The sequence below is a fragment of the Callospermophilus lateralis genome, chromosome 19 (genome assembly GCF_048772815.1).
Source record: "Callospermophilus lateralis isolate mCalLat2 chromosome 19, mCalLat2.hap1, whole genome shotgun sequence".
NCBI classification, from domain to species: Eukaryota; Metazoa; Chordata; class Mammalia; order Rodentia; family Sciuridae; genus Callospermophilus; species Callospermophilus lateralis.
This window is the reverse complement of record NC_135323.1, coordinates 38,256,164-38,281,677: the sequence shown is the minus strand read 5'-3', so window position 1 is coordinate 38,281,677 and position 25,514 is coordinate 38,256,164. Positions and strand designations below refer to the sequence as shown.

General features: G+C 56.0%; 1 protein-coding gene across 1 annotated transcript in view; it reads right to left on the bottom strand.

The window, feature by feature from the left end:
* Positions 1-6,425: 6,425 nt before the first annotated feature.
* The window catches only part of Prkar1b (protein kinase cAMP-dependent type I regulatory subunit beta), a 136,558-nt gene continuing 117,469 nt past the window's right edge, over positions 6,426-25,514 (bottom strand). The window contains exons 9-11 of the mRNA XM_076840190.1: positions 23,449-23,570; positions 8,552-8,633; positions 6,426-7,749 (exon numbers count right to left, since the gene is read on the bottom strand). Of these exons, the coding sequence (XP_076696305.1) occupies positions 7,577-7,749; positions 8,552-8,633; positions 23,449-23,570 (377 nt within the window). The 3' untranslated portion in view covers positions 6,426-7,576. The remainder of the gene's footprint in view (positions 7,750-8,551; positions 8,634-23,448; positions 23,571-25,514) is intronic.

The following is a 25,514-nucleotide window of genomic DNA, read 5'->3' as shown; positions in this document are numbered from 1 at the left end:
GCTACCGGGAGCTTGGCCAAGACTGGGTGGATCTGCCTGCTGGACTGTCCATTTCCCCACCTGAGGGTGCCCTCCCTGCCAAGTCCAGGGCCCTGCCCTACTTCAGCCCCTTCCTGGCAGGTACAGGCCACTGGTCATTCTGCCCTCCCCATCGGGGCTCTGCCTGGCCAGGTTGATGTGGTCAAGACAGCGCAGGAAAGAAGTGTCCCCTTAGCGAGCCTCAGGTAAGTCTGGCCTGGCCTACAAGCACCTGCTCTGCCTCTGAGAAACCCTGGAGTCAGGCCTGCCACCCACCTGCCACTTTTAATGTCATATATAGTCGTCTGACTGCGTGGACTACCCTAGGCACCAAGGCCTCCATGAAACCAGGCCAGCTGAGAACCTCGGGCATCCGGCCAAGACCCCAGGATCCCATGGACAAGGGCAGTGCCACAGCAGGGCAGCCTGGCCTTCACCCACCCAGGCTGTCCCTTTCTAGGCTGGGTCTTGGGTTTGTCACAGGACCTCGCCAACCCTCAGTTGCTCAGAAACGATGACACTTGCTTTTGGAGGCCGCTGTGCCGCGTAACAGATTACCCCAAGATGTGGAGCCTCCGAGCAACAGGGAAAGCATCTTCGCTCACAGTTCCTGAGCTGGGGATTTGGAGGGCCTTAGCTGACCCAGAGGCTGTACTTGCCTGGAGCCAGAGTAGCAGCTTCCAGAACAGCACTTAGGGACGGTGGACAGGAGGCCTGTGCTCTGGCTACCTGCGCTGGCTCCGGAGAACAAGACCCAGGAGCCAGAACCTTCCTCTGCACTCACCCGGCCCACAGTCACTGGGGCCAGCCCTGCTGTGGCCACACCAGGTCCCAAAAACCTGGAAGGAGCATCGAAGGCTCATGCTGACTTTGGGTGGCCCTGGGGCCTGGGAGCTTCTGCCTGCCCAGGGCCGGCCGCTGGGCACCTCATCTCTCCTATAGAACATCAGGGCCTCCAGGAAGGGCCCCACTGTGCCTACCCGAAGCAGGGGAATCAAGAGGCAGAGAAGACAACCCCTGTGGGTGATGAAGCCCCAGGAGGGTAATCCTTGCTGGCCACTTTTCCCCTCAAGGTCACCTACACAGCTCCTGGGGACCCCCCGCCCCAGCCTTGCCATAACCTCAGGTCTGAAAAGGAAGCACAGCTCCATGCCTCCAGCCGTGTCCACCTGCAGGGCCAGAGTGCCAGTCTCCTTGACCAGTCTCGTGGCCTTCAGCAAAGCCCTTGCCTCTAAGAGCCTGGTCCAAGGGCACCCCTGGGCCTCAGGGCCCAGGAGTGAGCCATTGATCGATTGGCAGAGATCACTGCGAACAGTGCCTAGCAGGGGTTGGCCCCAACCAGCTTGTGGAGTTGAACACAGCAGACCCCAGCCCTCCCTCCCCTCTCGGGGCTCCTACCCCGGCCAGAGGAAGCCCTGAAACCCACCATGCACCCGGGAGCCTCCAGACCAGGCCACCAGTGTGGGACCCAGCCAGGCCAGCCGTGGGCACTGGGGACACAGCAAGTGGGCGCTGAGCAGGATGAGTCTTCCAGAGAGGGCCTGTCCCAGGCCTACACCAGGTGGCCTGCAGGAAGCCCTTGGACCCAGGGCCAAGAAACCTGAGAAGGCGTCCAGGGGGAGGCAGCACTCAGCCCTGAAGGACATCAGCCCGTGGCAGGGACGTCCCCAGGGCAAGGATCTTTTCTTCCCTTCGGATGCAGCCCCACCCACCTCATCCCAGGGACCTTCCCGACAGGGCAGCTCAGCTTTGTCCCCTCCCCTGCCCTGCAGGCCACGGGGCACACGTCACCAGTCTGGAATGCACTTTCAATTCCTCGGCCCTCCCCCTCCTCCCCCCCCCCCCCATGCCCATCATTTCCTGACCCAGCCTGGCCAGACCCAAGAATCTGAGCCCTGGGACCTCCTGTCATCCCACGGGGAGGAGGAGGAGGGCTTTGCGGACGGGGTGGGGGGCGGGGAGGAGGGTTTCCTGGAAACTCACCCTCAAACCCTCAGATTCCCTCTCACCACCACCGGGTCCAGGGAAGGCAGCCACTGCAGCAGACACCCGGGGAGAGGCCCGGCTGGCTCAGGGGCAGGGTCTGAAGGCCATCAGTGGCTGACCAAGACCCACTCTAGCTTCAAGTTCTCTCCCCAGCCCCGGCCCCCAGTGCTGGGGCTAGAACCCAGGGCCTTGTGCAGGCGAGGAAAGCTCTCTACCACTGAGCTGCCCCTCCAGCCCTTGTTCTATTGGAACAGGGTCTCACTAAGTTGTCTAAGCTGGCCTTGAGCTTGCAATCCTCCTGCCTCAGCTTCCCGAGTAGTTGGGGTTATAGGCGAGCACCAACACCATCCAGGACTCTCTTGTTGACAGCCTCCTGCTTTCTGGTGACCTCCCTGGAGGAGGGGGCAGCTTGCACTGCTGCTCCATCTCTGGCACTGGAAGCCCCCCCGCGCGCGCGCGCACACACACACACACACACACTGCTATCCCTGCCTCTGGGTGGGCTCCTTCACAGGTGAGTCCGAGGCTCCCCAGCCCCTCTGGCTGGGCCAGGCACCCAAGTCTCTCTTTCCTTGGCTGTGGCCTCCTCTGAGAGTTGGACGGCTGGGAGTGGCCCTTGGCAGCTCAGCAGGCCAGAGTCCGAGCGAGGACCGCCCCCTCCCTCTGCAGCCGGCCCTTCCCAGTCTCAGGAGAGGTCCCAGGATTTCAGGTGAGGTCAGCCCCTGCTCACCACCACCTGGCTCAGGGCAGAGGCCTCCGCAGGTGGAAGAGCTCCCAGCTGGAGTGGAGAGGACCCCCACACACCTGACCTTGGGACCCTCAAGCACAATCTTGGCCTCCTTTTTACCCCCTGGACAGCCCTGGTCAGGCTTCCCCAGCCCCAGGCACATCAGCACTATGATCTTGCTGCCCTCCATAACGGGCAGAGGCTGTTGCCCATCTGCTTTTCAGACCTGCGCGCCCCTCCCCACAAGGAAGGGCCTGGTGAGCTCCGGGGACTGCACCAGCTCTCCACGGAGGTGCCCCAAGGAAGTCCCTTGTGCATTTCTAATACTCCCCACAACCCAGAGGAAGAGGCGCAGCCAGAGGCCAAGAGGACAGGACTCCACTGCAGGGTGGACAGGCAGGGTGGAGGGAAGCCGAGCCCCTGCCCAGCCCACACAGCCAGGAGGTGGCACAGTCCCATGGCAGTGCCTCCCACACAGGGTTTCCTCCTCCCTTGGGTATTCCCAGGGGACTCCCAGAGAGGCGTGGCTTCCCTCTGAGGAGGAACCTGGCCAGTTCAGTGGGGTGGTGACCAGGACCATAAACAGAATTTACAGCACGAGGACTGGCAGAGCTGGCGAGGGCAGGCCCAGGCCGGCGGGGAAGGCCCAGGCCCGACTTCCCGAGGCTTCTCTGCTGGGTGGCCTGGCAGGTAACTTCCCTGCTCGGACCTCAGCATTCTTATTTGTAATTGGTCCCCACAGGGCTGCTGGGAGGATTTGGTGCCACAGGGCCTTGACACAAGCCGGCATGGATTCTGCAGGTGAAGCCACTGCTGATCTGGAGAAGATGTGGGGAAAGGACAGTGGCCCACCCTGGAACCCCTCCCCCTGGGCTGGGTGATTGAGTGAATGAGTGGGTGAGTGGACTGGGCAGTCAGTGGCAGTCTCACTTCCTGGGTGATATCAGGGTACCTTCCTAGGACACTCAACGCCTGGCTGACACTGGCATCACATGGGCTCCGGTGACATCATTGCTGGGACACAGACACAGACTTCTGAGATCTCTTGAAGGGCCTCATGGCTCCTGCTGGGGGAAGCGGCAGGAACTGGGAAGCCCTTTCCTGGTGCTCCCCTGTGCAAGGGGAGGGAGGCCTCAGTCCCAGGACCCCAGTATTCCGCCCCCCATGCCCCACTCGCTATAAAGATATCTGCCGTCTGGGAGGCTGCCCCGTCCACATTGCGCAACTGAGACTGGGCTGAGAGGGCTCCCAGCCTCCCTCCTTGGCTGGGACCAACCTCTCCCGGGAAACTTAGCACCCCAACTCCAGGTGTCCCCCGGCTTTGTGGAACAGACACGCCCTGTCTTGAAGCTACAGAATCCATTAAATAATTCAGTGGTGTTTTTAAGATCATGAGGTCACCAGGTGACACACTTGGCGACTGCAGCCGCACTGAGGACAGGTGGCTCCTGCTGGGAGATTACCACCTCTGCAAACAGGTCCCTGAGTAGCAACAGGAGTCCCTCACTGGGACCAGAATGGGGGCACCTGTGGCTGAATGCAGAGGAGGAGGCTGGCCGTGGATAATAGGGCAACAGCCGGCTTGGGGGTGGAGCCAGAGGGCAGCAGCCAGGCCTGTGCCATGGCAGTGACAGGCAGGTGAGGGTGGCGCTCTTGGAGCCGCAGCACCAGGATGCACGAGCTCCATAGCTTACCTGTCCAGGTGACACCAGGACATGGCTGTTGTCCTTCTGTGTGATATAGTTGGATATTGCAGGTAGCAACAGTTCTGAGCCTTTGGGGTTCATCTGCAACTTCCTGTGCCGTCTCATTTCAAGCTAAAGTCTAACCCAGGAGGCAAATATTCCCACTTCAGAGATGAGACAGTTGAAGCTCAGAAAAGTTAAGGATACTGTCTGATGCCACACAACTAATCAGAACTTGATCAGAGTTTGAGGCACAACTGCCCTCCAGCCCTCACATCACACGTCAGCTGCAGGGAGGTCAGCAATCACTAGGCTCCTGGCCAAGCATGTTCCTGAAATACCCCAGCCTCATTTCTCCAACAAATGTTTGGCCAAGGAGGTTGGTGAGGGGACTGATTGTCCAAACCACAGGGAAGTCTCTAGTGGGCTGCTGCTGGGCTCTGTCCTGGAGGGAAGTCTGACACTCAGAGGCCTGCCCTAGAGCAGACCCCCTACTGTGGCCAATGTTGGGGGGGTCCTAGGAGGAGACCAATCCAGCGAACTTCTGCCCGACCAAATAAAAGTCTTCAATGTGGATTTGGAAACCCACTCTATATGCAAGATCTGACTTTGTTAAGGGAAGTTTCTGAGGACTTTGGTGGCCCCAAAGAATGCCACGGGCCTCAGGTCTCAGGGCCCAGATGGAGAGTCTAAGTATCCCTGCCCTTGGGATGCAAGTTAGAACCAGACTAATCTGGAAGGAGGGGAAATCCTTTGGTGAATTGGAGGTGGGGCTGGGCAGCTTCCTGATTTGGCCATATCCCAGGAGGCAAGAGGGGGATGAGAGAGGTCAGCACAGCCAGGGGCGTCAGCCCAGGCTTCCTGGCAGCACTGGGAGAGAGCAGGCCCTAGAGACCCTGTCTGGATCAGAGAGCAGGGCCCTGGAGGCCGGAGGCCGTGGCCGTGGGAAGGCAGGACCCAGGTCCCCAGACACAAACTCACTCCCCACCCCAGGCCCCACCCGGGGGTGCTGCCTGTCTCCCCAGTGTGGCCACCCGGGCCTGACGTCAGAGTGAGTCACCAGGCTCCATTGGGTTCCCCTGAGCTGGGGAAGGTGAGGCTGGGGCTCTCCACAGTCTGGGGAGGGGCCCCCTTCCAGGTCATTGTCCCCACAAGACAGGCAGGTGGGGTCCTACCCAGCCTCTTCTTGCCAGAAATGAGCGCATTTCACCACAGGGCTTTGATGGAGCCTTATACCCATTTACAGATGGGAAATGTGAGGCTACAGAGCACCATGTGAAAGACCCACAGAGGGCAAAGCCAACACAGGCTGGACGACCTTGACAAGGTACTGAGCTTCAAGTGGCCAGCAGTAAGCGTGTCTGAACCCTCAGAGTACAGCACTGAGTCCCTGCTTTCTGGGGAGCTGGGCCACCTCCCAACTTTTGGCAGCGTGTGAGGGGCTCAGACCTGAGAAAAGGGTCAAGGAGGACGGGAACCAAGGAATTTGTGTTTTGGGGGGTTTTTCCGGGGCAGGTACAAGGGATTGCACTCAGGGGCACTCGACCACTGAGCCACCTCCCCAGAGCTATTCTGTATTTTATTTAGAGACAGGGTCTCACCGAGTTGCTTAGCACCTCACCATTGTTGAGGCTGGCTTTGAACCCGCGATCCTCCTGCCTCAGCCTCCCGAGCCTCTGGGATTATAGGCGTGCGCCACCGCGCCCAGCCAGAACCAAGGAATTTGTGACTCACAAATCTGTACCTGGTCCTCTGGGCAGCCACGAGGATGAGGCTGCCCAACACTGTGAATGGAATCAACGCCACCGGGCTGTGGTTTGGCAAATACATTGGGTCATGTATATATTACCACAATAAAAGAAAGAAAGAAAAAGACCCTTGTCTACAAAAGAGTCCAGACGGAGACCCCCGGAGTCAGGAAGAGGTACCTCATTGCACGTTTAATAGTTCATGCAGCACTCAGCAAGGTGAGCAGGAGGGCACACAAGTCCACAGAGCCCACAGCACAGGCAGGACGGGCATGGCCAGGGCGCAGGGGGCGCTGGTGGCCGGCGGGGAGGGCACCTCCCCAGGACACTGCAGGGCAACATCGAGTGGGTCACATCATTTCAACGGACTGAGCGCTCCCTCAGCTCCGTATCATCACGGCACCAGGGATACGTTTAAGAGACAAGCTGGTGGATGGTTTAAGGGTGTGGGACCCGCGCTGGGTTGACTGAACACATTCCCTCTCATCAGGGGAATGGACAGGGGGACACGGGGCTGGGACTCCGGCTGGAATCAGGCAGATCTGTGGGGAATAGCTCAGAGGGCCTCTGATTCCTCCAACTCTACCCAGATGTCTCTGAAAGCAAGCTCACCCTCCCTCCACACCTCCCAGAGGCCCCTTGGCAGAGAGGTGGCCCCACATTGTTTGGCTCCCCTAACTCCAAAGAGCAAAGGACCCTGCACAGTGCTCACCAGATCTCGGACATTCCCAAACTCAGCTGTGCAGTCTGCCCATTCTGGGCACCAGCTAGTGAGAGGACAAGCCACCAGTCTCAAGCTGGCTCCTCCCAATGCTCTCAGCCCAGAGTGACCTACGGATCTGTCTGAGGCCCGTGGACTGGCCCCCAAGATAGGAGAAGGGGTCCCTGGCTTCCTCTGGGCCCCTGTGGAATGGGCCTCAACTTCTGCCCCATCATAAGCGTCCTCAGGGAACACCCCATCTACACGATCTGTCCCACACTTGGGCCTAGGCCTGACAAGCCTGGCCTCACAGGGTCTGCAGGGCCCCAGGGTGGCACCCTGTGGTTCCGGGGGCAGGACTCAGGGCTGACTTGGTCTCCACAGCCTGTCTGCCCCTGGGTCTGGGGATGGGACAAGCACAGCCCAGATGATGTGAAGAGGGTCAGGTGGGTCCCCTAAGACAAGGGGTGGACAGGAGGAAGTGTGGGGGAGGGAAGCCGGCCTGTCACTCCTGGGTCTTGGGATGTTTGCTTGCCCTTTGTTTCTGATATGCACAAGGTGGTCATTTATTCCAAAAAAAACGAGTCCAGAGGAAGGGGAGGTCCCCTGCAGGGATGCCAGCCTCACCCTGCTACCTCCCCATGACTCCCAGGCCCCAGACACAGGGAGCAGGGATTGCAGGCACACGGGGAGCGCTGCGGCCTGGCACGGCTCAGACGGTGAGGGAGATGAAGCTGTTGTAACGCTGGATGTTTCTCTTGAGAATCTCGGAGCAAGGGCCCAGCACGCGCTCAAAGCGGGGCCGGTCCAGCTTGACACACTTGAGGGGCCCCCGGGCCACCACGGTGGCCGCCCGAGGCCGGTTCAGCAGCAGCGCGATCTCCCCTAGAGGAAGGAGAGAGTGGTCAGGCTGAGGGCCCCACGCCAGGGCCTCGACACCCTCTCCTTCAGGACCAGAGCCAGAGAAGCGCCACTGCCAGGTGCCATGGGATTTGAATTTCCAATATGTACAAAAAAATTTGTGAGTATTAATATGCCTCATGAAATATTTGGGGGGCTTTTGTTTTGTTTGTTTCTCTTGCTGATGAGGATAGAGTGCTCTATCACTAAGCCACATCCCCAGCACTTTTTACTTTTTATTTTGAGACAGGGTCTTGCCAAGTGGCTAAGGCTGGCCTCAAACTTGTGATCCTCCTATTTCAGCCTCCCTAGTTTCTGGGATTACAGGTGTGGCCACTGCACCCAGTGGGATATATTTATATAAACTATCAAAATATTCATTGTTCATCTGAAATCCAAATTTAGCTAGGCATTGTCCTGCAATTTGTTGAGCAATGCCACATGCAGCAGGCACTGTGGTATATGTCCCAGGTCTCACCCATGATCCAGCCCCCAACTGAGGAGTGCCCAGGAGAGGTAGGGCCTCCCTTGGGACCTCTCCAACACAGAGCTGCAGAAAGCTGGAAGCTAGTGTTCCCTGCAGCTCTTACCCACGCCCTGCCCTTGACAAGGTCATGGCTCTCTGGGGCAGCCCTTACCCAGAATGGTTAATCATGGCCAGGGACCTCAGTCTGAGGCCTGTCACAGTAGCACGGAGGCTCAGCCTGATTTGCCTGTGCCCATGCAGTTCCCAACCCAGGACCCCTGATGAGGTGTGGTGGCCTATGAGGGAGGGACTCCAACTCACCGAAGTAGTCAGAGGGCCCAAGGCGCCCCACCTCCACGTACTCCTCACTGGGGGACCGGCGCTGAAGGACAGAGGCTGTGCCCTGCAAGAAGGGGGCATGTAAGAATCATCAGGCAGGTGGCAGGGGTGTCACCCAATTGGGGATCACATGGTGGGGATCGCTTGCTAGGGTCATACCTCAGGTCATGCAGTGGGGGTTGCTGCCCCAGTTCCTGTCTCCTGCCTGGTCTTCCCTTCCCTGTGTGGCCCCAGCCACTGGTCATCAGACTCTCTTCTTCCCCTCTTCTCCCTGGACACCTAGCGCCTCAGGACCAGGTGATGGGCCTGCCCAAAGGTCCCTTCCTGTCCTGGCCAAGTCCCTGTTTTCACCCGGACTCACCAAGACCCAGCACTACATCTGCCAAGGTGGCAGGCAGGGATTCTGGGGATGTTCCCGAGGGGTCAGTACTTTGTCACAGGCACCAGCGCTTGAAGTTGACCTTGGATTCAGACTCAAGGACGGGGAGCCGTCCATCCGTGCTGGGGTTCCTGGGGCAGCATGGTCTCAGGGTCACACACCTGCCAAGCAGTGTGGTCCCCTCCTGACCCTCGACAGGGGAGCGGGGTCTGCAGACATTGCCCGCTCAATGATTAACGCCGAGGCTGTGGGCCGAATATCACTGGGCGCCGCGGAATGCAGGGCACATTAGAGATGCAGAGAGGGCATCCAGGGCGTCCGGGAGGCCACACACTGGACTCCATGCATCCCTCAGAGCTGACATCCAGTCCTGTTTGAACCAAAGTGTGGGCTCTGACCCTGGACTTTGGGCAAGTCCTTCTTGTTGGAGACGGTTTCCTCTCCTGTAGCCTTCAGGGCTCTAGGGAGGGTCAACAGAGGCAACACTAACCAGGGCAGTGTGTGCGGTCAGCCTCGGGGGCTCCCTGAGTTTCACTCTGACCAGCTCCAGCCCCTTCGCCACCCACAGAGCTACACCTGCAAGAGGCTACAAATTCCATTTTACAGCCAGGGAGACTGAGGCTCCTGCTGCCTGGCCCTTAGGACCTGGGGTTGATGTCACCCAGGTCCCCAGGTCCCCAGGTCCACCCATCCACAGCCCCTGGTGTCCAACGGCTGGGGGCCCTTCACGGGCACCTCACTTGATTTCAGGATAGCTCAGTTCACCCTGGCTCACCTGACCCAGCTTCTCCATGCCTGGCTTAATGAGTAACTCCGACCTCTCCACAGTCTGGGTGAAATGGGTCAGGGCCCTGCCAGTGCCCGCCATGCCCAGAATCCCCAGACACCCATCAGTCGACCCTGTGAGCCGGATCCACCACCCAGTTCCCTCCAGGCACCGGCCACTCAGTCCTGAGATCTGCCTGTTTATGAATCCAGCTGACGGTGTTCACAGAGGGACGGGTAAACATCAGACCCGGTGCCCTCCGGCGGGCAGGGAGAGGGCCAGCCCCACACTCTAGGATGGCTCTTGCCCTCCTCACCTGGGTGCTGGCACTGGCCCAACCATGTGGTTTTTTTTTTGTTGTTGTTGTTTGTTTGTTTTAGTTTTGTTACAGGGATTGAACCCAGGGGTGCTTAACCACTGAGCATTCCCACCCCACCCCACCCCCCGAGCTCTTTGTTTTGAGACAGGGTCTTACTAAGTTGCTTAGGGCCTCACTCACTTGCTGAGGCCGGCTTTGAACTTGCCATCCTCCTGTCTGAGCCTCCTGAGCCACTGGGATTACAGGGATGTAGCACTGTATCCAGTGGTCATTCATTTTTGAATTTGTATCTTGGCGAGTCCTTGTCAAAATGCTCTGTATCAGCCATGAGAGGAGGTAAAAGGACTTGCCTCAGGGCTTGGTTCCCTCCTGCTGCACAGAGGACGTGAGGCTGCAGGGGAGTCCAAACCACAACCCCCCCCCCCCACACACACTCACCTTTGCAGCCAAGTTCACCCAAATATGGCTGTGGCTTGAGCTTGGCTGCCCAGGTAGGGCCTAGCGGGGGACACTGTGTGGGTCCTGGGGCAGTGAAAGTCCAGGTCATTGCAGACTCTGAGTTGCCCCCAATTCCCAGGACACTGAAGGGTCTCTCCACGCAAAACCACAGGTTTAAAGAGAGTTACAAGTCACTACTCTGCTGGCCCCTCATCTCCCTGCAGTGACCCCCTGCCCACCCACGCCCTCCACACATCCCAGCAGCAGACAGCTCCCCAGCCTCGGCCCACTCTCAGCCCTGTGACTGAGCAGCCCTGTGTGTCCTGCTAGAGTGGGCAAGGAATGGGAGGGTGTCCGTGGGCCTGGGGATCCCCACCCTGGGCTACCTGTCTGTCTCCACCAGGGCTCGAAGTCCCAGGAGCGAGCTGAGTGGGACCTTGGAACCAGAAGACCTGTGCTTGAGTCCCGGGACTCTGCCACACACATTGGTGATCCCTCTTACCTCTGCAGCCTCAGTTTCCTCCTGTGAGCCTAGGATGGTCACAGAACCTCCTGAACAAGATGTCCACATAAAGCCTTCATGAGGTCAGGATGCAATGACCAGAATAAGGAGCAGGGCTGGCTGGCTGCCTAACTCTGTCCCATCCTCCCAGGTGGTATCATGGGTGGCGTGGCCTGAGGGGCCTCATGAAGAGGAGCAGGTGTTCCTGGCACCCTTCCCCCCACTTCCCCCCCCACCCCCCCACCGACCCAGACACTGTAGGAAGAGAGTCACTCCTTGGGCTTCCAGCCAATTGCTGCAGGGCCCATTACAGTGGCTGAATCTCTTGCCCTAACTGATCCAGCATCCTGAGCATGGACCACAATAGCAGGCGGTAATAGTCCCTGTCCTGGGACCACCTGTCACAAAGCTGGGGGAGCCAGGCCCTCCCAGGGCAGGAAATTTGCCACCTACTCCCATCTCTTCAGGCTGCTTTAGCTAAGGACAGGCCAGCATCTCCCACCATGGAAAGATTCTGGAAGAAGTGTTTCCTCCCATCCAAGTTCTGCATCCCCAGCTGCCGTGGAAGCAGGTAGACACGTTGGAGGACATGGACATGGAGTTTGCGTCTGGAAAGCACATTTGCCAAAACTCTGGGTCACATTTCTCCAAATCTCTCACTAGGAAACCAGGTCACAAACCCATAGAAGGCCACCTAACCCGAACACCCAGCAAGTTGTCACTCCCATTCAAATGTGAGGTGTGGATTACTGATCCTCAATTTCCCTTCAACTATTTTGACTTTTAAAATTTTCTACAAAATTTTCCAGGTGCAGTGGCACATGCCTGTAATTCCAGCAGCTTGGGAGGCTGAGGCAGGAGGATTGCGAGTTCAAAGCCAGGTTCAGCAACTCAGTGAGACTTTGTCTCAAAAGAAAAAAAATAAGAGGCCTGGGAATGTGGCTCAGTGATTAAGCACCCCGGGGTTCAATCCCCAGTACAAAAAAAAAAAAAATCTACAAAATTAAAAACCATAAGAAAGAAGCAGCAAGGTTTTGGTGGGATATACAGTGGAAGGACAGACTCCTGCTTTCCATTTCCATCTCACCACTGGCCTGGCCATGAGCCCCAAATGCTCAGGCTCTGAGGCCCAAGATAGCTGCTCAGATCTGTGAGCCAGGGTAGTAGGGAGTCCAGGAGGACACCCGCTGTGAGCATGGACCGACCCCCTCAGTGCATGGATGGACTTTGGCCAATTATGCACCAGAGCCCTTTGGTGTGCTCTTCTCGGCCTGCCTCACTGGTCAGCTGAGTGTCTGTTGAACAACGACTCTCTGCTGAGCACTGTCCTGGGGGTGGGAGCACAACGGGGAACATGGTAGATACGTCCCTACCCCCTTGGGGTCAGCCTCCCTGGGGAGGACAGTCATCATGGGCTCAGATGCTGAGAGGGCAGGGGGAGTCAGTGTGGGGGACAATGGCAAGGTCTCATCACCAGCAATCATGCAGCTGAGATCTGGAGAACAGGAGCCCGGCAGAGGAGCTGGGGGCTTCCCTGCAGTAAGGAGGCACCATGGGGGCGGGCAGGGGAGAAGGGGATGGTAAGGATGCTGAGGAGGAACGGTGGTGGTGTCTGCTCGCTACTGTGGGGGGTGACCTGGACTCACGCCAGGCTAGGAACAAGAGCCCAAGTCCATCGCAGCCCGGAAACAGCCAACACCAGTCAGAGAAAATGTGCAACTGTGGCGATATTCCTACAAGGGGGACTCACACACATGAAAAACAGCTGAGTCTCACAGGTCCACCAAGGCAGCCCAGACCACACTGGCCCAGTCCTCCAATGTGATGTTACAGAAGAAGCAAACTATTTGCTTTATGGTTGTTCTTTTGTTGTTGTTGTTTTGTTTTATTTACACTGTGGATTGAACCAGGGTGCTTATCCACTGAGCCACATCCCCAGCCCTCTTTATTTTTTTTTTTTTAGACAGGGTCTTACTTAGTGGCTTAGGGACTTGCTAAGTTGCTGAGACTGGCCTCGAACTTGCAATCCTTCTGCCTCAGCTTCTTGAGTCTCTGGGATTACAACATGAGCCACCACAACTATTGGCTTTATTTAAAGAAAAAAAAAAAAGAAAAAAAATATATATATAATATTTATTTTTTAGTTGTAGTTGAACACAGTACTTTTATTTTATTTATTTATTTTCATGTGGTGCTGAGAATTGAACCCAGGGCCTCATATATGCCAGGCAAGCGCTCTACCCCTGAGCCACAACCCCAGCACTAAAGAAATATATTTTAAAAGAAACTCAGTGTCAATACCATACATAGACTTGGGCCTCACTCCTTTGTAAATGAAAAGTGAAAAGAACAGCAGTGGACACAGCATGGTGCCGCATAGAGGCACCAGGGGACTGGGGCTCCCAGAGGCTTACTTCTGGCACCCGCAGAACCCATGCACACACACCCAGGGCTCCTCAACTTGAGCAGTCCCCAACTGGGCCTCAGGCTGCGCAGCTGACCTGCCAGACACAGAACAACCCACACGTGTCAAACAGGATGATCATAACCATGGTGCAAACTCAAGAGTAACAGGGAAGGTGGGTGGACACCAAATGCTGGTTCTCTGAGTCACCACACTGGTGACAAATTTCCACCTCTAACAGAAATCCCCCAAGACCTGGGAAATTCAGACTTAAGTGAAGCCTGCAATGTTCGCATACACCTTTCATTTGCCTGTGTGTCTCTGTATTTAAGCCCAAGCAGAATCCTACATGTGAACACACACACACACACACCCGTGTGCACGCATGGAACACTAAATTGGCCACAACTACGAAACCCTTCCTAGATGCTCTGTGATTTCCTGAGTAATGAGCCCAAGCACACACCTTCTGATGTCTGTGGAGAAGCAATCGTCGCAACTACGACTTGCCATGCTCAACTGCAGCTCCCTTGCAAACAGATCCATTTTCTGCTCTCTAAGGTGGGGGCCCCAAAAAGCACATTGCGATTGTCTTGGGGCTAGCAGAGCAGTTTCCTGGTGGTTGGCTTAAGAAGCTGAGCCTCATGCCTGCAAAGGACCCTAGGCTCAGCCGCCTGAGACAGGATTGTGTGCATGTCCTGGGAATGACTGAGAAAACACACCTGGCTGGTAAGCAGCCGAGGTCAGTTTTTGTGCCAACATTTAATGTGTCCTCCGTGAGGTCTGGGGCCCTGGCAAAGGCACGGCCCAGCAGCTTCTGTGGGAAAACAGGACATTAACATAGATTCTGGCGCCAGGACTCTGAGGAAGGGAACAGGTGCCAACTCGCCAACTCCGCACTGTCAGCCCCCTGCCTGGGGACCAGCATGCAAGACAATGAAAACCCCACATGGGAAGGCCCTTATTTCTGCAGAAATGTTTGCTTGGTGCTCTCTCAGGCCAGGCACAGTGCTCAGGCATCCCGGAGATGTTTGGTGAATTGGACAGCAGAGTCAAAGGGGCTGTGGTCACTGCTGACCGTGTTAGGCCCTGTTCCCAATGCCCTTCTGTGGCCCAGTTCCTCCCCTGCCATCTGCTCAGGAGCCAGGCCACGCACAGGCCCCAGGTGGATGGGGCCATGAACAGTCCTGCTGGGCACCAAGGTGGGGCCAGGGAGAGCAACCTGGACCAGCCCTAGGGCAGGGAGGTAGCTGGCTGCCCTCACCCACCTGGGGTCCCTGTGGCTCCAAGTCCATACCTGCTTCCTCTCGGTGTCCTCTGCCCTCGCTGAAGCACGTGCCAGTCAGTGGCTGCTGAGAACTGCCCATTCGGCCTCCCAGGAGCCTGGAACCTGCCCCCAAGCCACCCTTCCACCATCACAGACCACAACTGCCATCTGTGAGCCAGGCCTCATCTCTGCCTCACCGTCTGGATGGTCACAGAGGTTCCAGAAAGAGCTCTGGGTCTTTGTCGTCCAAGAACAACACCTGATCTCTTTTACCAGGAGGAGACTCAAGGCTCCTCCCAAATGACACCATCTTGACCTCAGCTCTCCCCAGCCATGGCCTGGCTGTATTCAACCTTGCTTTGTGAGGCCTGGGCATCTCCCCACATGGCCAGGGTGCCCCTGCCCCATCACTGAACAGTGGATGCAGACTCCTTCCACAGGTTGACGGAAGATCTCACTAGGAGGGGCAGTGCCTTCCACCTGGCTTAATACAGCCTGCCACACCCCTGCTGTCAGCCCCCCAGAACCTGGATTTGAGGGACACACCCTTTCCCTCCCCAGGGTAGCTAGCCCAGGGCAGGTGTGGGTGGCCAGGCCCACAACCCACCTGGGGCTGACCCCTGAGTCCTGGTCCACTCCTGGACCTCAAGGTCAGGGTACAGGAGCCTTGCTCCCTGCCTCTGCCAATTTCCTTTTTCTAGGGCTGAATGGGCCTGAAAGTCCTCCACAGGCTGCCTCTGCAGTTGCTGGGCCTCCCACAAGACGGAAGAGAAAAGCAAGCATTGCACCCCGGAGGAGAGCCCCGGCATGGCGGTTCACACAGGGTTCCAGCAGCCGGGTGTGGTGTCTGAACACCACATCACCACAGCACCAGGGTTCTGCCAGACACTGCAGCCTGTGGCCCTGGCATGCTGGTATGTGCGTGTGTGCATGTCAGTGAGCACATGGTGTGTGTGTGTGTCAGTGTGTGTATGAGGTGGGAAGAATTCACACTCCTCATTAGGAGTGTTTCATTGTGTCCAACTGCAGGGAAGGGCAGTAGGGTGCACCAGCACGACCCCGTAAATCCAAGTGGACACTCAGAAGGCCAAGTTCAGAATATACCAGGACGTCCTCTACAGAGTCATTGTTGGCTCTGGTGGGTGACTTCCCAGGGCAAGGAGCTCAGGGGCCTGCTCACAGAATCCCTAGAACTGTAAGGAAGGGAGCAGAGGACCTGCACCCAAGGCATGGAACCCACAACCTGCCACCAGTGGCCACAGCTACCTCAGCAGCCCTGCTCTGGGTTAGACGCTGCGGCTGGCTGCAATGGATGGAGGCCCCACAGCTGGACTTGTCCAGAACTCCGCATCTGTTAGGATTTTCCCAGCCAAAACATCCATTGCCATGGCAACGGTCTGCGGGTACGTCACCCCCCCTCACTGCGGTGCCAGGAGCCGCGTCCGAGGTAATCCAGGACCTTGGAATCCAGCACACACATTCCACATCTGTCTAGTCTGGACGCCTGCGTGTCGGTGGGAGGACGGGTGGGAATCAGGATCCCAAATGTCTGAAATGGGAAGCCTGAGCGCGAGGGGGTCTGCCTGGTGTCTCAGAGCCAGGGATGAGGAAAACCACGCTCTGTGCTTGTTTGGGGGGATACACTTTCTGTAGTGCTTCTCACATTAACAACATCAGAAAGACGACACAGGGAAGGCTTTGTCAAGTGAGCTGCCAAGTGGGGCAGGGGGCATCTCCCTTCTCTGAGCAGCACTCTGTCACTATCTTTATCCATGGTATATTTTCCTCCCGTAGATTTTTTTAAGGTTCTCATCTCTGGATGCAGAGCCCTGAGCTCAAGGCTGGCCACCTTCTGCAGCTTCTCGCCAGCTCCTCCAGCCGGCCACAGGTGCCTCGATTCACACAAAAACTAACTGAGTCTCCAGCCCAGAGAAGATACAGTGCACATTTGGGAAACCAGCCTGTCACTCCAAAGCAGTGTGGCGTGGTCATCTCAGCCTGGGGCGCCAAGCTCACTGCGGCTAGAGGTTCTCCCAGCTCCCCATGGGCTGCAGGAATAACATCCAGCCCACTGGGAAGGGGAAGTTGGGATTGTACTCAGGACAATCCAGGCACACAGGCCAGGGGGGGGTTGCTCACACTGGGATTTGGGACATGCAGCCCTTCCAGCCTCTGTGTGATGAAATTGTCCTGCAATGGGAAGGGAAATAGGGTAGGCCCGTGGATCCTCTTGGTGACTATGTCCCTCTGAGCTGCTCAGGGCCCCCCAGTGAGTCTGAGGCACCAGACAGACACCTGATGTGGTGAGCCCGAAACTCCCAAGAATCCTGATACTCTCACAGCTACCCACACCCATCTGCCAGCAAACACTTATGACAGTCCCCAGCACCAGACACAGGACCCGGAGCCAGGCATGGGAAAGCTCCTCGGCCAGCCCAGAGGAAGCTGTAGCTTCGCTGCTGGAGATGGCTGGTCTCGGGGCAGCAGCCAGGCTCTGCCACTTCTGGAAGATGCTGGGATCCCCCTCAGCGGATCAAGAGGAGCAGGCACTGCCCATGTTCACAACCCTTGGGGGGTGCTCCCGCCACATGCTGAGAGCCCTGCTAGGGTACAAGGTTCTTCCAGTGGGTCCTGGGAGGCCACAGCAAGCTGCTCAGATGGCCTCACACAGAGCTCATCCCAGCACAGGAGCAAATATGGAGCTCAGGAGGGCAAACAGGGAGGCTCCCTGGGGAGCCAGAGGCCAAGGGCAGCGAGGATACTGCAGACCTGGAAGCCTTCCTTCCGCTCCCCCACCACCAGTAGATTGTGGCCTCAGGACAAGATGTGACTGTTCTGCAGAGGGCATCTATCTGTTGGCACACATCCAACATCAGCATCTGCATCACTGCGGCCCCTTTCCTCCACCACACCTGGTGCCTTGCGTTTCTGCATGTGCTACCGCGTGCATGATCCCTTCCAGCCTCCACCTGCAAAACTTCTACTTGCACTTCAGGACCACAGTCTCCCTGCCCCTGTGTCCTTCCATCTGTTGATCACCTCCTCTCAACTCTGTGCTGGTTCATCTGCAGACCCTGAGCCCTGCTGCTTCCTGAGCCCCCACATCACCTCGGTGTGACTGCTCACCTCTGATCCACTTCTTCCCTGAGCCCTTCTACAGTTTACTCTCCATGCAAGACCCAGCATGATTCCTCAGCAAGTAAGATTTCAACCCCCTACATGGCCGCATCACACCCAGAGTAAGACAGGACATCCTATCTCTGGCCAGAGGGTCCTCCTTTACACCACCAAGCTCCGGACTCACCCTGCAGCCACACACCCTGATGGCTCCCACCTCAGATGCAATTCCATGGCCCCCTCCCAATCCCTGCCCAAGGGCCTGAGCCCCCGGATACCCATCAAGTTCATACTGTCCCAGGCCCTGTCTCACTTCCCGTCAAGCCCTCGTGTCCTCCCATGCCACCTCACTTCCTCTAGAACAGAGACCCGGTGCGGTTTGTCTTCTGTCTGGGGCTCACATCTCTCCAGGACCATGTGTGTGGCATGGACCCACATAGCTCCCAGAGGCCTCAATCCCTACTCCAGGCAGTAGCCCCCAGAGGGACACATAGGAACCAAAAGAATGGCACTAATAACCATAAAAGGAGCAGGGGAAAATGACACAGGAACAGTGGGTGACAAGATGCTCCAGGCATAAACATGTTCCTGAAGCTACAGTGAGTGCCACAGTGTCTGGAGTATAGCCAGCAGGCACAGGCCATGGCACAATGGCCCGGGGCAGAGCTGGACATGTGCCTGGGGCTCCTGGATGCTCCCACCCGTAGGAGCCTCCTTCTAAGTTTGCAGAGTGACCTCTGGATTTTGAACAATCTGCCTTTCGGGGAGCATGGAGGGGGCTGGGCTCTGGGGAGTGGAGCGTTCCCAGGCCTGAGGGCGGCTGTGAAATGTGTTGTTTTGCAGTTGCTTCAACATTGTGGACATTCATAAAATTAATTTGCTAAGTGAGGAGATAAATCCAATCTAGTGTTTCTATGGCAACGCCTCCCAGGCCTCTGGCTGGGAGTGAGCTGGGGAATTTCAGCCTCAGGATTTTATGGGGAACCAGCTCTGGGCCCAGCTGCCTCCAGGCGCTCCAAGGTCTCGGGCCCAAATTGAGGAATGCACAGCGGGAACGTGAGCCCCTTCCCAAATCCTCCTGGAGAGCACAGTTGGAGATGCGAATTCTGATGAAGTCACGGAGCAGCGGGACAGCCTCAGCCTCCCCCTACCTGGCATGTCCTGGACCTATACTGCCCTCCTTGCCAGGCCCCCATGCACCTCTCCTGGGGAGGCAAGTTGAGCATGCATCTTGGCAGACAATCAGGGACAGTTCCTGCAGTTCCAATGCTATCCCTCCAGTACTGTGTCCCACCTTGAGGCTCCCTGGCCCAGGGTGGCCCCAGCTTCAGTATGCAGAGAGAAGCATGGCCTGGGAGCCGCAGAGCTGGCCCTATCCACTGGTGCTGTGTCTTTGAGTCTGCACCTCCAGGTTCACACAGGCAAACTCGAAGAGGGTCAGTTCTGCCACTATCTGTTGAGCATGTTCTCCAAGAGTACCGGGGTCAGTTGTCTGAGGGGTTGGCAGATCCATTTGCTCAGACAGCCCATGTGTGTGCGCAGAGCTGGAAGACAAGAGCGATGCCTCTGTCTGGTGGGAAGCACCCCTACAGAGACCCTCGGGATCATGTAGGCTAGGAATCCTGTCTTCCTGCTCCCCTTTCCAATCACCTCCAAAAAACTGGCACTGTGGCAAAGCTTCGTTCCCAGGGGCCAGTTTCCTGTAGATTTACCCACACTTGGTGGAAATCAGCCCCCCAAACAACCACATCTTCTAGCAGAGCAGATCGAGGCACGCACAGGCAGTCACTGTAGTGAGGGCCTCTAAGGTCCACCCATTAGGAAGCCCAGGGGTGCAGAGCAAGCCTGGCAGGGGGAAAGATGGGTGAGAGGCTCCACATTCCAGCTCCGCAGGATGAGGCCTCACCAGAAGGTACCTGTGACCCGCCAAGGGCAGGTTTACCGAAGAACTCCACTTGGAAGTGCATACCCGCAGAAATGTGACAACTAAGCAAGGTGAGGAGCGGCTGCCAGACAGGGACACCCCACCCAGTGGAGGGAGGAGACGAGGAGGCTGCTGCTCCAGGAAGACAGGGAGGCGGAACCCCCCCCCCAAATATCCTTGTTGCCAAGGCAACCACTTCAGGTACTCTTGCAGGGTTGCAGGAAGTGGCCTTGGTTTCACTCCAAAGGCCACAATTTTGTTGCGGTGAAGAAGCCCAGTCCGTAGGGCATTCTTGACAACCCAGAAGTCACTCCCAGAAGCAGCGATGGCCCCCACTACTTAGCTGCCTTCTTGGAGACCTCTTTGTAGGTCCCTCAGAGGCTGCCAGAGCATTGCAGAACACCACGGGCAGAATCTCACAGGTCAACCCAAGGCAGAGGGAGAGGGCAGTGGGCAGGAAACGTAGGGGGCTGTGCTTGTGAGATGCTGCTGCTCTGGGATGTGGAGTCCGAGGTACCAGGTGTCCATGTGCCAGCTCAAGTCCACCCTGTGTGCTGGGCAGATGGGGAACCCCCCTGCTCCCTCTCTCAGAGGAGACTCGGAGGGGCCTCTGGAAAGACATAGTTGATTATACAAGGACCCTGCCCAAACCCTGGCACAGCCTAAACCTCCCCGCACCATGATTAAGGACATATAGTTTCAGTGATGGCCTCTTCTTGTTTCCAGAGCCGATTTCCTTTGTGTCCTGTGAAGACGCACTCATGCACTCGGTGACCCCAACCTGTGACACACACTCGTATGATTTTTCTGCATGGGGTCTTGGGCTCAGCTGGAGAGTCTTCAGCCACAGGGTATAAAGGATGATTGTCTGCCGTAGTCAGAGTCATTTGCTCCCTGTCTCAAGGCCATTCAAACTGAGGCTGCAAACTCTGAAGACCCAGGTACTGTGGAGACCACTGACCAGAAGAGAGGGCCCAAGGGGATGGAGATGGGTTGGGAAGCCCTTTCTAAGGGGTGTCTGTCTCTCAGACAAGGATGAGTCCAGCATGGCCAGATACAGACTTCTAAAGAGATGAAAGACCTAGACTTTTATAAGAAATTTGATTTTGAGATATCAACAACAAATTCAAATGTCTAACCAAGCATCACGCTGGTCAAGTGCAAATCTGCCCCTGGGCCAGGTTCAGCCTATAAACACCAGTTTCTTATCAGAGGATGCAAATAGAGACATTTGTGGCTTCCCTCACACTGTCCTCTTCCCATGGCAGAGGGGCCAGCAGAGCATCCTAGTGCCTAGGCAAGGACAGTGTGACCCCAGAGAGCTGTTCTGTCTCACCACCCTGGAGCTGGGCTGAGCGGCTCTCTCTCAGGAGGCTGAACCAGGCAGTAGCCAGGCTGGGTGACCACCATAGAGCATGCCTTGTGGCTGTTGGCACTGGGCACTGTGGGCAGAGTCCTGTTATGGAAGACCTCAGAGCATGGCTGCTGGACCCCAAGAAGAGGGTCCCAAGAACCAGCCTGAGAGGCTGTGGATGGGCAAGCTTCTTGTGCTCCAGCCTAAATGCCTTGCCCAGGCCATGCCTGTCACATCCCATGGGACAATTCCAGATACACAGACAGGGAACCAAGTGCACTTTTCTATGGGAAATAACAGCCAAGAACAGAAGCCATCTTTAATATTTCAAAATTTTGGGGGTGAGGGTGGAAAGCTAATGGCTAAGCACAAATCTTCATTTATTAACTGGAAGAGGTTGGGTCTCTAAGGACACCCTGAATAAGGTCACATCATGGCCACAAATGCAGAGACAGAGCACTCATGGAACACCATGGGGGGGCAGGACATGACTTCAGGCAGTTGGCCAGTGGGAAAAGAAATGAGCGTCTGGTGGCAGAGGGTCACTGGACAACTCATGCAGGTGATAGGTAGAGCCTCTGCAAGCCCTCAGTGAGGACGCCACTCATTGTCCTCCGTGTTACTCAATGACTGAGGGATGCAAGTGATTTTCTGCTGGACTGTTTTTGAAATGGCTATGCTTGCCCCAGGTCCCTGCCACAGTGAAACAGTGGCCTCAGAGAAGTCCCGCATGGAACGGCCACTCCCCCGGGTAGAGGTGACAAAGCGCCGGCCTCTGCCTACGCAGGGCAGGGACACACTTAGGGAAGGCGGGTGTGAGCCTGTAGGATCCCGTGGGTGCTGGAGTGAGAATAGGGCCCACTTCCCTCTCCGGACTGTTGACCGGAGGCTGCCCTCCACGCCGACCAGAGCCATAATTTGCTCTGCCTGTGGTTTTATTCTTTCCTCCTCTTTTCTTTTTAAAGAAACTTTGTTGTCAAATGAGTCCCCTACCCTAAGGACTGAGGACCTCCTGAGGACTGTCCCCTGGGAACCCTCCAGGAGCCCTTCTGCAGCTCTCTAGGGCATGAGATGAAGGCCAGCCTCATTCGCTCGTGTTCCGCCAGCACCCTGGCCCACGTCCATACCACTGAGTTCTGCAGGGGTCACTAGCCCTGTTAGACCCATCCAGGGGCCTCACTCCAAAAGAGAAAAAGCTTCCAGGTCTCTGCCTCATGGCCTGTTCCACAGAGCAAGTGAGTGTCCCCACACAGGGTCCCACATCTTTAACACTGCAAATGAATTTTGCTTCTGCTTATTTCAAACCAAGAACCTGACTCCTCAGTTTGGTCATATTTGTGGAATATCCAGGGGGTTGAGCTCTCTGCTCACATCCATTTCCTCTCAACAGTCCCACACTAACAATACTGGCCATGCAAACTCCGTCATGTGTGAGTCCTGCTCGTCTCTGGAGGGCTGGAGAATGGGCAAGAGAGAATGTGAGCAGGGACTTCCTCTCGCCTCGGGGACCAGGCCAGGAAGTAGGAATCAAGACACCAGTACCAGGCTCTGCACAGTCGGGAAAGTTCTTCATGGGTGAGAAGGTGCATTCACCCCTACTAGGGGTGGGGCTTCCTCCAGGGTAGACTGCAGCCCCAGGGTCAATGCACTGGCCAGCTCTGGACAGCTCACCCACATTAGTGCACCCACATTAGGACGTCCCCCTGTGGGGACAGGCACCCCAGATCAGGAGCTAGAACTCCCGGGGTCATCCCCCAGCAGACGTTCACGTATAAGCCGCTCATCTCACAGATCCACTCCTCATAACAGTGGTACACCCAATCCCAGGCAGCTTCCAAGATGGTGGCCACAGATTCCAGCCCCCATATGTCCCAGGGGCTCAGAGGAACCAGAAGGCTGCTTGTCCCCCTGAGGGTATTGTGCTGGCCCCGGTCAAAGTGTCTCGTACACTTCAGGCAGAGAAACTCCCCATCTCCTTCTTAAACTAAACTTTAAGTCTGGGGATCATTGTAGATTCATGTGCAATTGTGAGAAACTATTCAGAGATCTGGTGCACCCCAAACATACACAGGTCCCCCAGCAGTAATGTTCTGTGAAGCTGTATGTAGACCACAGGCCACACCAGGGCTTGACAGGGACATGCTCCACCCATCTCGCTCTGGCTCCCCAACTCAACCTGCCCTGTGTGCATGCTTCGTGCAGTGTGATCACACGTGTGGGTCTTGGTCTCCACCACCATTCTTGAGAGACACACCTATGTCTGTGGCAGGCACACGAGGCCATCATCCCACCAGCTCCAAGTAGACTTTGGTGTGGGGAGGACTTGGGGGTCAGAGCAGGATGAATTCCAGGGCACTCAGGCAGCTCTGTGACTGACACAGTGCCCTTGAGGTACCAAGCAGGACTCACCTCCGTGATGATGTAGAAGCCGTCCCCAGGTTCCCCTTGGACCACGATTTTCTCTCCATCTTCAAACTGCACAGGCTCCAAAGCATCGGCCACAGTCAGGCGCTCCCACTTCTCCAGGGACTCTGTAGAGGACAATAAGGTGTCAAGGCTGCCCCTTGCCACAGCAGCTGCTCTCCTCAGGATGTGGCTCAGGAAACTCCCCTGGTCTAGTTAGTGAGCTGAGTCACAGGCGAAGGGGAGAGCAGAAAGCCAGCTCCAAGGTGCTTCTGCATGTGGGACCTGGACATCTTGCTATTACGGGGGATTCATGTGCACACAGCTCACACCCCACCTTCGGCCAGGAGATGCAATTTGAAAATACTCACAGCCAACCACATCTTGTAAATAACATGCAGGGCAAACTGAGCCTAAGTTAACTTAGTATGAAAATGCTTTTACTTTTCGCTCAAAGATCAAGGCTCCCTATATTTTTGCAAACAATGATGTCACGGCTGAACCCTACAGCTACTAAGCAGCTGAGAATAATTCAGAGTGGTCAAAACAGCACCATCCATTGCGGGCTGATCAAAGACCCTGGCACAAATGCTACAACGTCCAAGAAGAGCAGCCCTTTCCACTATTTTAGGCCAAAACTCCTAACTCCAATGCCAAGTTTATCTTTAAACATTTGCAAACTCAACAGCGCTTTCCACCCTTCTCACACCATCCCTTCCTGACATTATCCATCCCTAACACTCAGGAGGAAGAAAAGAATAATAATGTGAAACTTTTATAAGAAAATCATGATCGCCTGATTAACTATTTCTTTTTTGGCGAAAGAAATTGGCCTATACTTAGATGCTATCTATGTAGGTCAGCTGCTAAAAATGAAAAATAAAAGCATTTATTTTAGATCTAGGTTGGCCGGGGGTTTCTCTCTCTAGGATCTGCCCGTGCCACACATTGCAAAGCTTATGGCTGTCCACTAACCCCAAGACCACAGGAAGCCATGCGGGGCTCAGGCTGCCAAAAGTGCTCCAGCCAGGGCGTGTAGCCCTAAGTTGGTGAGACCAGAAGCTGTTGGGACAGGGGTGTGCCCTACAGGCCACACACCACATGCCTGTGACTACAGACTTTGGAATGAGATTATAGCTTGTGTTCAGGAGGAAGCGGATGCAGAAAGGGACTGTGTAGGACCACGGCAGGTTTGGTTTACTGGTGTCCTCACGAAGGCCGTGATAAGTCACTTTCAGTTCTGAAATCAGTTGCTTGAGAGTTCACCTCCACCTGTTTGATTAGCAGATTTTTTTTTTTCCTGTGACATTTGAAACCTACAATAATCTGAGATCTGGGAATTGCGATCTGGAGCAAGCTCTGTCTCCCAACAATTTAAATCTTGGTTAAAAACTGTCAGAGGAAACTGTAAGCGACATGGCAATTTCTTGGCCCCAAGGTTTTTTTCTTTTTGTTTTTTGTTTGTCTGTTTTAATGTCTTAAAGCTCTGAGGCGATTCATGAAACACAAGACATTTGTTCGTTGTCGTTGCTGTTTTAAACTACAATTTAGGATCCTTGTCCCTTTTTTTTTTTTTAATTTTAATATTTATTTATTTTTTAGTTTTCAGCGGACACAACATCTTTGTTGGTATGTGGTGCTGAGGATTGAACCCGGGCCGCACGCATGCCAGGCGAGCGCGCTACTGCTTGAGCCACATCCCCACCCCCGGATCCTTGTCCCTTGAGACACAGGGTGCTAATAGTCAACTCTGCATAGGAAAACACGATGCTCGGGCTACAAGAGTCTGATGGTCCCTTTTTTTTTTTTTTTTTTTAGATGTTGATGGACCTTTATTTTATTCATTTATTTATATGCGGTTCTGAGAATCGAACCCAGTGCCTTGCACATGCTAGGCAAGTGCTCTACCACTGAGCCTCAACCCCAGTCCACATTTGATGGTCCCTTCTGATCATGTGCGCAGAAAAATGCAAGCGAGTGTCCGAGGAGGTGCTCCAGCCAAGTCAGCCTGCCTGCCGCCCAGCTGCACGTATGAGGTGGGTGCTCAGGCCCCACCTAAAGGGGCCTGCAGC